The sequence below is a fragment of the Oncorhynchus tshawytscha genome, linkage group LG01, assembly GCF_018296145.1.
Source record: "Oncorhynchus tshawytscha isolate Ot180627B linkage group LG01, Otsh_v2.0, whole genome shotgun sequence".
NCBI lineage: Eukaryota > Metazoa > Chordata > Actinopteri > Salmoniformes > Salmonidae > Oncorhynchus > Oncorhynchus tshawytscha.
Genome location: NC_056429.1, coordinates 81,302,519 through 81,316,667, shown reverse-complemented (window position 1 = coordinate 81,316,667; position 14,149 = coordinate 81,302,519). Strand labels below are relative to the sequence as shown.

General features: G+C 45.6%; 1 protein-coding gene across 2 annotated transcripts in view; it reads left to right on the top strand.

Moving 5' to 3' along the window:
* The first annotated feature begins 426 nt into the window (after positions 1 to 426).
* Positions 427 to 14,149, top strand: part of LOC112253652 (Usher syndrome type-1G protein homolog) — a 38,714-nt gene continuing 24,991 nt past the window's right edge. Inside the window, exon 1 of one of the 2 annotated variants that reach the window (XM_024425615.2) lies at positions 427 to 774. In XM_024425615.2, coding sequence (XP_024281383.2) covers positions 611 to 774 — 164 coding nt within the window. In that variant the 5' untranslated portion in view covers positions 427 to 610. Of the gene's footprint in view, positions 775 to 4,483; positions 4,606 to 14,149 lie in introns of those variants that run through there. The other variant, XM_042326442.1, reaches the window with a different exon arrangement.

Genomic DNA, 14,149 nt, shown 5'->3' with positions numbered 1-14,149 from the left:
TCGTCATCTCTCCCATGTCTTATTCGACGAGTGTTTTTGAAAGTGTAGGGATAATAATTAAGGCATAGTTGTTCTGAAATGTTTATTGCTTTAATATAACACACATACATGAATTATTAATTTCGGTTGCCTATCCTGAAGTGAAGTTTGTTCTATAGAAAGTATTTGACCAGCCACAAAATTTAAAAAAGGTTGGGGGGGATTTTCGGCACAACACAGGCTCAGGGATTCGAACCTGCAATCTTTTGGATACTTGCCAAACTCAGACTGAGTTGAATATGTTTAATGAATAAATGCATTCACAATTAATTGTGCTCAGTAGGTTCAAACAAAAACAAATGGTTACAGTGAGATCTCGAGGATCTGCACAGGTCTAGGAGGCGACAACCCCTCCCTGTTTGACAACTGCTTAGTGTGTCCCTGGCAACCGCTCCGGCTTCTTTCTCTCCACAGTCCCCGGTAGTCACTACCTCCTTCCGGAGGGAAGCAACAACCGAAAACCCAACGACACCCCGCGCCTTTAGGACAAACCTGCCCCTTCGGAGGGCAAGCTCTTCGCCTTGATGCCAAATAAGCGACCGTGAGCCAGGCTACCGGAGCCATAGGCACCATGAACGACAAGTACCACCGGGCGGCCCGGGATGGCTACCTGGACCTACTCAGAGAGGCCACTCGGAAGGAGCTGAATGCGCCTGATGAAGATGGAATGACACCGACTTTATGGGCTGCGTACCACGGCAACCTTGACGCGCTCCGGCTTATTGTGGGAAGAGGGTAAGTGTCGTTAAGTTTCCTAAGCAGCCTATAGCACAGACAATAGCTTCAATCGCAACTCAGCACCAAGGCAACTAACTTCACATTGTGCTCAGCTTTCCCCTTTGCAAATCGGGTCTACCTGTTGAACTATCAACAAACAGGTGTGGAGGTGTCACTGTCACATGGCAATGTTCATATCTCACTTCTTTCCATCTGAAAAGTCAGTAGACAGAGCCATATATAGGCTAGAGAGGTGACTAGTATGTATATATAAGATCTTATCTCTGATATACAGCTCATTTTACCTATAGGTGGTCACTGGAATCGAAACCACCATCCTGAAGTTGAGCTACAAAAGACTACTAAAACCTCCAGTCAGCTGGTTGAAGCCCTGATTACTGTCTAGGAACAAAATGTACATTCAAATGACTGTTAGTGCCAGCTCAGGATTTATGTAGGCTGGTTTCACCCTCCTCACCCCATCCAACAGTGCTGTTGATGTGATGGACAGCTCTTTGCCTCCATTTTAACAGCCTAATTAAAGGCAAAGGTCACTGGCAGGAGGATGGCCTACCCAACATTCTCTCACATACCCATTCACAACCATGTGGCGTGAATATTTATACATGCATGCACGCACACACGCAAGCACCTTCACAGACACACACTTGAAAAAAACATGTTGCTTCAATTTACAATTGTAAGGCAACTAGCTGCAATAAGATTGAGTTTGTTCAACATTTGGGCATATCTGATCCAACATACATTCTCAAGTGTAATTGTATGTTAACTCAGCTTAGAAGTTTAGCTTGACTGAACATGCAATTCAACTTGAGATTGTATTCTACATTATTTCTGCCAGTGTTGATTTTTCATTCTCTGTAAGAGTGGCATTAACACTTAGTGGAGTAAAATAACTAGTGATGCACCAATATTACATTTTTGGCCGATACCGATAACCAATGTTTTCCTTGCCCCAAAAATATTAGCGGCCTTTTAAGCATTCTAGTACAGTTAAATAGTTAACACACACACATGGATGCAGCGGTCTAAGGCACTGCATCTCAGCACAAGAGGCGTCACTACAGTCCCTGGTTCGAATCCAGGCTGTATCACATCCGGCCGTGATTGGGAGTCCCATAGGGCGGCGCACAACTGGCCCAACGTGTTCCGGGTTTGGCCCGGGGTAGGCCCTCATTGTAAATAATATTTTTTTTTTAACTGACTTGCCTAGTTAAATAAAGGTTACACACACACCACACTGACCAAAACGTTATTTTGTTGGCCTTTACGGATGTCCCCATTACCAGTAAAACATCATCAAAACCTATTTCTTTCACTTACTTGCTGTGCTGTTTCGTTGTTCATTTGTTCAGTTGTTTCATTCTCAACCAGGATTTCATCATTCATGTCAAGCAGTGAAGTTTCAGCTCTGTCTGTCCGTGGTCTCTCTTCTTCGGTGCGTGCTGTCACTGTCCGTTTCCATCTTATCCAGCTGTGTATGTAACATTTCACTTAAACCCTGTTTCTTGTCTGGATTGAAGTAGTGGTCCTTGTCCATAGCATCGAGCATGGTGGTGTCACAGTAAAGACAGAATGCCACTGAATCGCTGGTTCACAGCCTGTGTTGGCAGTTTTGTTGAGCAAGTGTTTCAATGCATGACAGAGGGTATCACGTCTGCTGCAAGCGCAGTTGATGAGCTCATTTCTCGAGTCTGTTGTACGAATGGAGATAGCTAGTGTGACCATGTTTCCACGTTTCAAATGTGTTCTCTAATGCCATTGAAATGGCAGCAGCGGTATGAGAACCAGCACATTCATGTGCATGAAGTACGACTTTCCTCAGTACGAAATCCTTGACAACCCACTGTGCTGTCAGACTCAGCATGTTTATGGGGCTGATATCGCTGGTCCAAATGTCAGTTGTGAAGCTAATAGCAGTGACGCTATTACTGTGTAACACCGGTAGGGCAACATCTGAAAAATAGCTCACTTGGTAGTGTGTACCGGTGCTCGACCAGTCGGCGAAAGCCAACATCACCCAGGACAGAGAACAGTTGATTGTCAAGGGCAATGAATTCCATTATCTTGGCGTTAATGGATTTTGCCATTGAGTTGTCTCGCTGAATTTGTTTTACTCTTTCTGCTCAACTTGTTGACTGCTCGATCCACACAGCAGACATTGTGGGCCAGCTTAGGAATGCTGTGTTGCACGTGTAGCGCAAAATTTGACGTGGCGTCATTACGTCATGTACCTACGTTATATAGGTATGCACGTCAACTTTGACATCGGTTTTGCACATCGACGTTACGCTAGACATTGGGCCGATGTCAATGTTGGTATTTTTAGCTAATATCGTCCGATTCCGATATCTTCACAGATATATCGTGCATCCCTAAAAATAACTCCCATTTGTTGGTGTTAATAACCAGAGTTATTGTTTTACACTGTTGAGGGTAAAACAGTCCCATCGAAACCACACTCATTATTCTCGTATTTCCCAGCATACTCTACTGCAGGTTGATAAAAAAAGTTGTTAATATCTGTGTTTGTACATTGATTGATTGATTGATTCATCTTATGCTTCAAAGATCAAACATGCATTTTTCTGAACTCTGATTGGCCAATCAGTTAGTTCGATTTATTGCACCCGTTAACACTTTTTAAAAATATATATTTTATTTATTTATTTAATTTCAATATATCAGGGGGTGCTGCAGCACCCTCGGTACCCCTAGTTCCCGTGGCTATAAGTAGTAGTAGTGAAGGGGTGGAGTGGAATCATATTCATTGATGGTAGCTTTGATTATGAGTTGAATTAATGTATCACGTTCTGTATCACAGGGCCTTCCTCCCTATGTAATACATCCAGTTGAATTACATATGAAAATGCAGTTTTCAATCGGATCAACCTTTGAAAGGGCCCACTCCTTTTACCATATTGTTCGCTAGCAGGCTACCATGGACTGTACTTGTGAGCTACAGTAGCAGAGTACTACAGCCAGATAACAGCTATACTCTTTGTTGCCCACAAAAAACCACTAGGCAAACATCACCTAATTAGGACCTACTGTATGCTGTATGTCACTGTACACCCTCAGTGGTCTATCAATGGTGCTTTCTGACTTTCAATGGGAAACAAGAGAGACTCAGGATTTAGGAGTAAGGCTATATTATCATTCGATAAATCAGCTACTCTTTCAGCTACTGAAGCACCTTTGTGTACAGTATAGGCAAAAAGCCCTCTCTTTTGTTGAAGGTTTAAGTGCTGGACAAAGCAGGTTTGGATGGAAAGGGTATAGTATTTACTCCCTATTTAAGAGAGCCCTGTCCTATGACAACCCACTATGGTTGACACAGCACCCAGGAGAGCAGAAGAGATTAGGAGGAAGAGGATAGGGAGAGAGGGCAGAGGAGGAGGGTAGGGAGAGAGGGCAGAGGAGGGTAGGTAGAGAGGGCAGAGGAGGGTAGGGTCGAGACTCAAGGAATAGAGACGTGGAGGAGAGACAGTAGAGGAGGAGAGGGGGATGGTAGGGTCGAGACTTGAGGGATATGTCAAGACCTTAGTGACAGGTTTATAAGACATGGTGGTAATTCAGTGTGGAGAGAGCAGTAGAGGCTGATGCCTGAGAGAAGCTGCAGTGGCAGAGGTGTAGCATAGATATTAACAGCATAGATATTAGCTGAAGAGGAAAGGTCAGGGTGACAGATAGGACTAATTGGGCAGACTGCTCCTCTAACAACACTTCCAGGGGACTGATGCTACACCACAGGGCCAGGCTGGAGGTGGATGAGCTAAGGATGGACAGGACCAGAGCTGTGGTGAAGGTCAGAGGGCCTGCTAGAAGGTAAAATCAGTTTGCTGTAATTGAACTATGCTGATCTGGTCCTACCTCTTTTCTGCATTTTACAGGCCTCTTTGTTTTCTTATCTAGAAGGTAAAAATAAAAGAATGGGGCTGTACATGTAGGTCTGGGTGGTTTCCCAGATCCATATTGCTTAATCTTGGACTAATAAGCACTGAATGGAGATGCTCTGACTGTGTAACATATTTCATACAAGTTATGCTTTTTCTATTTGTGTATTATTATTTTTCGTTATACAATGGGTGGGTCTAATCATGAATGCTGATTGGTTAAAACTGCATTCCAGCCATGTTGTAACGGTTTTCTAGTGGTGATGAAGGAGAGTCGGACCAAACTGCAGCGTGTCGATTGCGATCCATGTTTAATACAACAAAGAAACACGAACTTACAAAAAAACAATAAACGAAACCGAAACAACCTATCTGGTGCAAACTAACAGAGAGTACACATAGGACACTAAGGACAATCACCCACGACAAACTCAAAGAATATGGCTGCCTAAATATGGTTCCCAATCAGAGACAACGATAAGCACCTGCCTCTGATTGAGAACCACTCCAGACAGCCATAGACTTTGCTAGACAACCCACTAAGCTACAATCCCAATACCACCACCAAAACCCCAAGACAAACACCACAATTACAAAAACCCCATGCCACACCCTGGCCTGACCAAATACATAAAGATGAACACAAAATACTTTGACCAGGGCGTGACAGAACCCCCCCCCTAAGGTGCGGACTCCCGAACGCACCTCAAAACAATAGGGAGGGTCCGGGTGGGCGTCTGTCCATGGTGGCGGCTCCGGCGCGGGACGTGGACCCCACTCATTTAATGTCTTAGTCCCCTCTCCCTTCGTCCCTGGATAGTCCACCCTCGCCGCCGATCATGGCCTAGTAGTCCTCACCCAGAACCCCACTGGACTGAGGAGCAGATCGGGACTGAAGGACAGCTCGGGACTGAGGCAGCTCGGGACTGAGGGGAAGCTCGGGACTGAGGGGAAGCTCGGGACTGAGGGGAAGCTCAGGAGTGAGAGGAAGCTCAGGCAGGTTGATGGATCTACCAGATCCTGGCTGGCTGGTGGTTCCGGCAGATCCTGGCTGACTGGCACTTCTGGCGGATCCTGGCTGACTGGTGGATCCTGGCAGACTGGTGGATCCTGGCAGACTGGCGGATCCTGGCAGACTGGCGGATCTAACTGATCCTGGCCGACTGGCAGATCCTGGCCGACTGGCAGATCCTGGCCGACTGGCAGATCCTGGCCGATCCTGGCCGACTGGCAGATCTGGCAGATCCTGGCAGATCCTGGCAGACTGGCGGATCCTGGCAGACTGGCGGATCCTGGCTGACTGGCACTTCTGGCGGATCCTGGCAGACTGGCGGATCCTGGCAGACTGGCGGATCCTGGCTGAATGGCGGATCCTGGCTGAATGGCGGATCCTGGCGGATCCTGGCTGACTGGCGGATCCTGGCTGACTGGCGGATCCTGGCAGACTGGCAGTTCTGGCGGATCCTGGCCGACTGGCGGATCCTGGTCGACTGGCGGATCCTGGTTGACTGGCAGTTCTGGCAGATCCCGGCTGACTGGCGGATCTGGAAGAGTCTGATTGACTGGCAGATCTGGAAGAGTCTGGTTGACTGGCAGATCTGGAAGAGTCTGGTTGACTGGCAGATCTGGAAGAGTCTGGTTGACTGGCAGATCTGGAAGAGTCTGGTTGACTGGCAGATCTGGAAGAGTCTGGTTGACTGGCAGATCTGGAAGAGTCTGGTTGACTGGCAGATCTGGAAGAGTCTGGTTGACTGGCAGATCTGGAAGAGTCTGGTTGACTGGCAGATCTGGAAGAGTCTGGTTGACTGGCAGATCTGGAAGAGTCTGGTTGACTGGCAGATCTGGAAGAGTCTGGTTGACTGGCAGATCTGGAAGAGTCTGGTTGACTGGCAGATCTGGAAGAGTCTGGCAGATCTGGAAGAGTCTGGCAGATCTGGAAGAGTCTGGCTGACTGGCAGATCTGGAAGAGTCTGGCTGACTGGCAGATCTGGAAGAGTCTGGCTGACTGGCAGATCTGGAAGAGTCTGGCTGACTGGCAGATCTGGCGGCGCTGGGCAGCCTGGCGACGCTGGGCAGCCTGGCGATGCTGGGCAGCCTGGCGATGCTGGGCAGACTGGCGATGCTGGGCAGACTGGCGATGCTGGGCAGCCTGGTGGCGCTGGGCAGACTGGCGACGCTGGGCAGACTGGCGATGCTGGGCAGACTGACGGCGCTGGGCAGACTGGTGACGCTGGGCAGACGGGGGGCACTGGCGGCGCTGGGCAGACTGGCGGCACTAGCTGCTCCATATAGGCTGACAGCTCTGGTGGCTTCTTACAGACTGACAGCTCTGTCGGCTCCGTGCTGACTGGCTGCTCCTTGCAGCCTGGCAGCTCCTTGCAGACTGACAGCTCCGTGCAGACTGACAGCTCCTTGCAGACTGACAGCTCCTTGCAGACTGACAGCTCCTTGCAGACTGACAGCTCCTTGCAGACTGACAGCTCCTTGCAGACTGGCTGCTCTATGCAGACTGGCTGCTCTATGCAGACTGACATCTCTGGCTGCTTCATGCAGACTGACAGCTCTGGCTGCTCCATGTAGGCTGACAGCTCTGGCGGCTCCGTGCAGACTGGCAGCTCCGTGCAGACTGGCAGCTCCGTGCAGACTGGCAGCTCCGTGCAGACTGGCTGCTCCTTGCAGACTGGCTGCTCCTTGCAGACTGGCTGCTCCTTGCAGACTGGCTGCTCCTTGCAGACTGGCTGCTCCTTGCAGACTGACATCTCTGGCTCTGACACATAGGACACTAAGGACAATCACCCACGACAAACTCAAAGAATATGGCTGCCTAAATATGGTTCCCAATCAGAGACAACGATAAGCACCTGCCTCTGATTGAGAACCACTCCAGACAGCCATAGACTTTGCTAGACAACCCACTAAGCTACAATCCCAATACCACCACCAAAACCCCAAGACAAACACACCACAATTACAAAAACCCCATGCCACACCCTGGCCTGACCAAATACATAAAGATGAACACAAAATACTTTGACCAGGGCGTGACACATGTCTATTCCACAGAGATTAGAGATTGAGCAAACAGATTTGGATATCAGAAGCTGTAGCCTATTTTCTAAACAATTATACATAAAATAAAAAAGTGACGAGGCTGTGTTTTAATTACGTAACAAGCACCATTGTTTTGGTCTGTAACTGGGCCATAGGGTAGGGTTGGCTGACTGTTGGGTCAGATCCCTTGGTTGTCTTGTTGATAGTCAAGCACAATTGACCATGAGACGTAATCTGTAGGTGGAGAGTCAAAACATGACGATGCACATCAAATGTATAAATGCATGAAGGATCAAATGTGTTAGTAGGAGGTATAAGAATATTCACAATTAGTAAAACAGATCAAATCAAATTTGATTTGATCTGTCTTACTAATTGTTTTACTAATTGATACTGTATTACATGACTGCCCAACCCTCTTCCTGGAGATCTACTGTCCTGTGGGTTTTCAGTCCAACCCTAATTTAACACACCTGATTCTACTAATTAGCTGCTTAAATAGCTGAATCAGAACTGCTAAATTAGTGTTGGGCTGAAAACCTATAGGACTGTAGATCTCCAGGAAGAGGGTTGGGCAGCCCTGCTGTATTGACTACCTTATGCCAGGATATGGGCCCATATGTAGATTTTCAGAGTAGTAATTCAGGAACAGTTTGGCTTTTCAGATCATAATGAATACGATTATATGGACAGAGGGGGACCTGATCCAAGATCAGTTTTTACAGACATGTAGAAGTTAGGGTAGAGATTAGCAGCCAGAGGAGGCACATTTTGCAATATTCTGATAGAAATACAGGGCCTTTGGAAAGTATTCAGACCCCTTCACTTTTTCCACATTTTGTTACGTTACAGCCTTATTCTAAAAAGGATTTAAAAAAACATTTTGTTCAGCAATCTACACACAATACCCCATAATGACAAAGTGAAACAGGTTTTTAGAAACTTTTGGAAATGTATTTTTAAAACCCCCCAGAAATAATTTATTTACATGAGTATTCAAACCCTTTGCTATGAGACTCGAAATTGAGCTCAGGTGCATCCTGTTTCCATTGACCATCCTTGAGATGTTTCTACAACTTGATTGGAGTCCACCGGTGGTAAATTCAATTGATTGGACATGATTTGGAAAGGCACACACCTGTCTATTTAAGGTCCCACAGTTGACAGTGCATGTCAGAGCAAAAACCGAGCCACGAGGTTGAAGGAATTGTCTGTAGAACTCTGAGACTGGATTGTGTCAAGGCACAGATCTGGGGAAGGGTACCAAAAAATGTCTGCGGAACTGAAGGTCCCCAAGAACACAGTGGCCTCTATCATTCTTAAATGGAAGAAGAACCACCAAGACTCTTCCTAGAGCTGTCCGCAGGGCCAAGCTGAGCAATTGAGAAGGTCCTTGGTCAAGGAGGTGACTAAAAACTTGATGGTCATTCTGACAGAGCTCTATAGTTCCTCTGTGGAGATGGGAGAATCTTAGAGAAGGACAACCATCTCTGCAGCTCTACACCAATCAGGCCTTTATGGTAGAGTGGCCAGTCCTCAGTAAAAGGCACATGACAGCCAGTTTGGAGTTTATCTCAGCTACTACCTGTCACCAAGGGAGTACCCCAAGGCTCGATCCTAGGACCCATGCTCTTCTCAATTTACATCAACAACATAGCTCTCTCATCCATTTATATGCAGATGATACAGTATTTTACACAGCTGGCCCCTCCCTGGATTTTGTGTTAAATGCTCTACAACAAAGCTTTCTTAGTGTCCAACAAGCTTTATCTACCCTTAACCTTGTCCTGAACACCTCCAAAACAAAGGTCATGTAGTTTGGTAAGAAGAATGCCCCTCTCCCCACAGGTGTGATTACTAGGTGTGATTACTACAATTTCTTCAACAAATGATCAGGTCTTATCAAACATACATTAGTAATGGAAAGAAAACACAGACTCTTTGTTTAAGTATTAAAATACTCACTTTAGTAATACAATTGTAGGCAGAAGATGGTACAGAGTACAGTATAACAGTATATGATAGTTCCCCAAGTTCTGCAAAATATCTAAGACATCCTGTAACTCATATAGCCTCTCTCAGTCCTCCTTGTGTGAGTTTCCCTGGCAACAACATTTTAATAAATCTAACCTCCCTTGACAGCAGTAACCATCTTATCAGCAATTAAAGCTCAGAAGTGGGATTGACTGAAACTTGACCTTTCATCACAAGTATAGTCATAAAAATGTGAACAAGTGTAAGCATCTTCTGACAGGTGGCTGGTTTCATCAAGTCTGTGGCAGCTTTGTGTTCTCAGAAAACCAGATAACCACGGTGGGATCCAGACAGGAGGAGTCTGAACGTTAAACGCCTTCTGAGAGTGTCTGAAGGTCACAACACTCAAAAACAGGGTTTAACACACACACAGAGGTCTCCTGAAGAGGAGACCTTACAGTTTATCATAATATCATTTATTAACCCTCTTCAACTACCTCTGAGGGTTTAGAGGGGTTTTTAATTTTTTAATTTTATTTAAACTTGATTTAACTACGCAAGACAATTAAGAACAAATTCTTATATGCAATGACGGCCTACACCGGCCAAACCCGAACGACACTGGGAAAATTGTGCGCCGCCCTATGGGACTCCCAATCACAGGCGGTTGTGATACAGCCTGGAGCTTGAGGTTGTCACCTCGTACAAGTACTTGGGAGTATGGCTAGATGGTACACTGCCCGTCTCTCAGCACATATCACAGCTGCAGGCTAAAGTTAAATCTAGACTTGGTTTCCTCTATCGTAATTGCTCCTCTTTCACCCCAGCTGCCAAACTAACCCTTATTCAGATGACCATCCTACCCATGCTAGATTACGGAGACATCATTTATAGATCGGCAGGTAATGGTGCTCTCGAGCGGCTAGATGTTCTTTACCATTCGGCCATCAGATTTGCCACCAAAGCTCCTTATAGGACACATCACTGCACTCTATACTCCTCTGTAAACTGGTAATCTTTATATCTGTTGCAAGACCCACTGGATGATGCTTATTTATTAAACCCTCTTAGCCCTCACTCCCCCCTATCTGAGATATCTACTGCAGCCCTCATCCTCCACATACAACATCCGTTCTGCCAGTCACTTTCTGTTAAAGGTCCCCAAAGCACACACACATCCCTGGGTCGATCCTCTTTTCAGTTCGCTGCAGCAAGTGACTGGAACGAGATGCAACAAACACTCAAACTGGACAGTTTTATACAAATCTCTTCATTCAAAGACTCAATCATGGACACTTACTGACAGTTGTGGCTGCTTTGTGGGATGTATTGTTGTCTCTATCTTCTTGCCCTTCGTGCTGTTGTCTGTGCCCAATAAGGTTTGTACCATGTTTTGTGCTGCTACCATGTTGTTGTCATGTTGTGCTGCTACAGTACCATGCTGTGTTATCATGTGTTGCTGCCTTGCTAGACTGTTGTCTTAGGTCTCTCTTTATGTAGTGTTGTCTCTCTTGTCGTGATGTGTGTTTTGTCCTATATTTACAGTTGAAGTCGGAAGTTTACATACACTTAGGTTAGAGTCATTAAAACTAGTTTTTCAACCTCTCCAAAATGTCTTGTTAACTAACTATAGTTTTGGCAAGTCGGTTAGGACATCTACTTTGTGCATGACACAAGTAATTTTCCAACAATTGTTTGCAGACAGATTATTTCACTTATTATTCACTGTATCACAATTCCAGCGGGTCAGAAGTGTACATGCACTAAGTTGACTGTGCCTTTAAACAGCTTGGAAAATTCCATAAAATGATGTCATGGCTTTAGAAGCTTCTGATAGGCTAATTGACATTATTTGTCACGTTCTGACCTTTATTTCCTTTGTTTTGTCATTATTTAGTATGTTCAGGGCGTGAGTTGGGGTGGGCAGTCTGTTTGTTTTTCTATGATTTGGGTATTTCTATGTTTCGGTCTAGTATGGTTCTCAATCAGAGGCAGGTGTCATTAGTTGTCTCTGATTGAGAATCATACTTAGGTAGCCTGGGTTGCACTGTTTGTTTGTGGGTGATTGTCTATGTTGATGGCTTGTTTCAGCGCATTAGCTTCACAGTTGTTATTTTGTTTTCTGTTTTTGTATATTGTTCAGTGTTCAGTGTTTTCTTTATTAAAATTCATGATGAACACATATCACGCCGCATTTTGGTCCTCCGATCCTTCTCGCCTCTCCTCTTCAGATGAAGAGGAGGACGACTGTGACATTATTTGAGTCAATTGGAGGTGTACCTGTGGATGTATTTCAAGGCCTACCTTCAAACTCAGTGTCTCTTTGCTTGACATTAAGGGAAAATCAAAAGAAATCGGCCAAGACCTCAGAAAAAAAATTGTAGACCTCCACAAGTCAGGTTCATCCTTGGGAGCAATTTCCAAATGCCTGAAGGTACCATGTTCATCTGTACAAACAATAGTACGCAAGTATAAACACCATGGGACCACGCAGCCGTCATACAGCTCAGGAAGGAGACGCGTTCTGTCTCCTAGAGATGAACGTACTTTGGTGCAAAAAGTGCAAATCAATCCCAGAACAACAGCAAAGGACCCTGTGAAGATGCTGGAGGAAAGGGGTACAAATGTATCTATATCCACAGTGAAACGAGTCCAATATCGACATAACCTGTTAGGCCGCTCAGCAAGGAAGAAGCTACTCCTCCAAAACCGCCATAAAAACCCAGACTACGGTTTGCAATTGCACATGGGGACAAATATTGTACTTTTTGGAGAAATGTCCTCTCGTCTGATGAAACAATATCAGGCCTGTTTGGCTATAATGACCATTGTTATGTTTGGAGGAAAAAAGGGCATGCTTGCAAGCCGAAGAACATCATCCCAACCGTGAAGCATGGGGGTGGCAGCATCATATTATGTGCCTGCTTTGCTGCAGGAGGGACTGGTGCACTTCACAAAATAGATGGCTTAATGAGGAAAGAAAATTATGTGGATATATTGTAGCAACATCTCAAGACATGTCAGGAAGTTAAAGCTTGGTCGCAAATGGGTCTTCCAAATGGAGAATGACCCCAAGCATACTTCCAAAGTTGTGGCAAAATGGCTTAAGGACAACAAAGTCAAGGTATTGGAGTGGCCATCACAAAGCACTGACCTCAATCCTATAGGAAATTGGTGGGCAGAACTGAAAAAGTGTGTGCGAGCAAGGAGGCCTACAAACCTGACTTAGTTACACCAGCTCTGTCAGGAGGAATGGGCCAAAATTCACCCAACTTATTGTGGGAAGGTTGTGGCGGGCTACCTGAAATGTTTGACCCAAGTTAAACAATTTAAAGGCAATGTTACCAAATACTAATTGAGTGCATGTAAACTTCTGACCCACTGGGAATGTGATGAAATAAATAAAAGCTAAAACCAATCATTCTCTCTACTATTATTCTGACATTTCACATTCTTAAAATAAAGTGGTGATCCTAACTGACCTAAGACAGGGAATTTCTACGAGGATTAAACGTCAGGAATTCTGAAAAACTGAGTTTAAATGTATTTGGTGTATGTAAACTTCAGACTTCAACTGTATCTATATATATACACACAACTCAGCAAATAAATAAACGTCCTCTCACTGTCAACTGTGTTTATTTTTAGCAAACTTAACATATGTAAATACTTGTATGAACTTAACAAGATTCAACAACTGAGACAGACATAAACTGAACAAGTTCCACAGACATGTGACTAACATAAATGGAATAATATGTCCCTGAAAAAAGGGGAGTCAAAATCAAAAGTAACAGTCAGTATCTGGTGTGGCCACTAGCTTTATTAAGTACTGCAGTGCATCTCCTCCTCATGGACTGCACCAGATTTGCCAGTTCTTGCTGTGAGTTGTTACCCCACTCTTCCACCAAGGCACCTGCAAGTTCCCGGACATTTCTTGGGGGAATGGCCCTAGCCCTCCCCCTCCAATCCAACAGGTCCCAGATGTGCTCAATGGGATTGAGATTCGGGATCTTCGCTGGACATGGCAGAACACTGACATTCCCGTCTTGCAGGAAATCACGCAGCATGGCGTGTGGCATTGTCATGCTGGAAGGTCATGTCAGGATGAGCCTGCAGGAAGGGTACCACATGAGGGAGGAGGATGTCTTCGCTGTAACGCACAGCGTTGAGATTGCCTGCAATGACAACAAGCTCAGTCTGATGATGCTGTGACTCACCGCCCCAGACCATGACGGACCCTCCGCCTCTAAATCGATCCCGCTCCAGAGTACAGGCCTCGGTGTAACGATCATTCCTTCGACGATAACCGCAAATCCTATCATCACCCCTGGTGAGACAAATCCGCGACTCGTCAGTGAAGAGCACTTTTTGCCAGTCCTGTCTGGTGTCTGGTGAGGACCTGCCTTACAACAGGCCTACAAGCCCTCAGTCCAGCATCTCAGCCTATT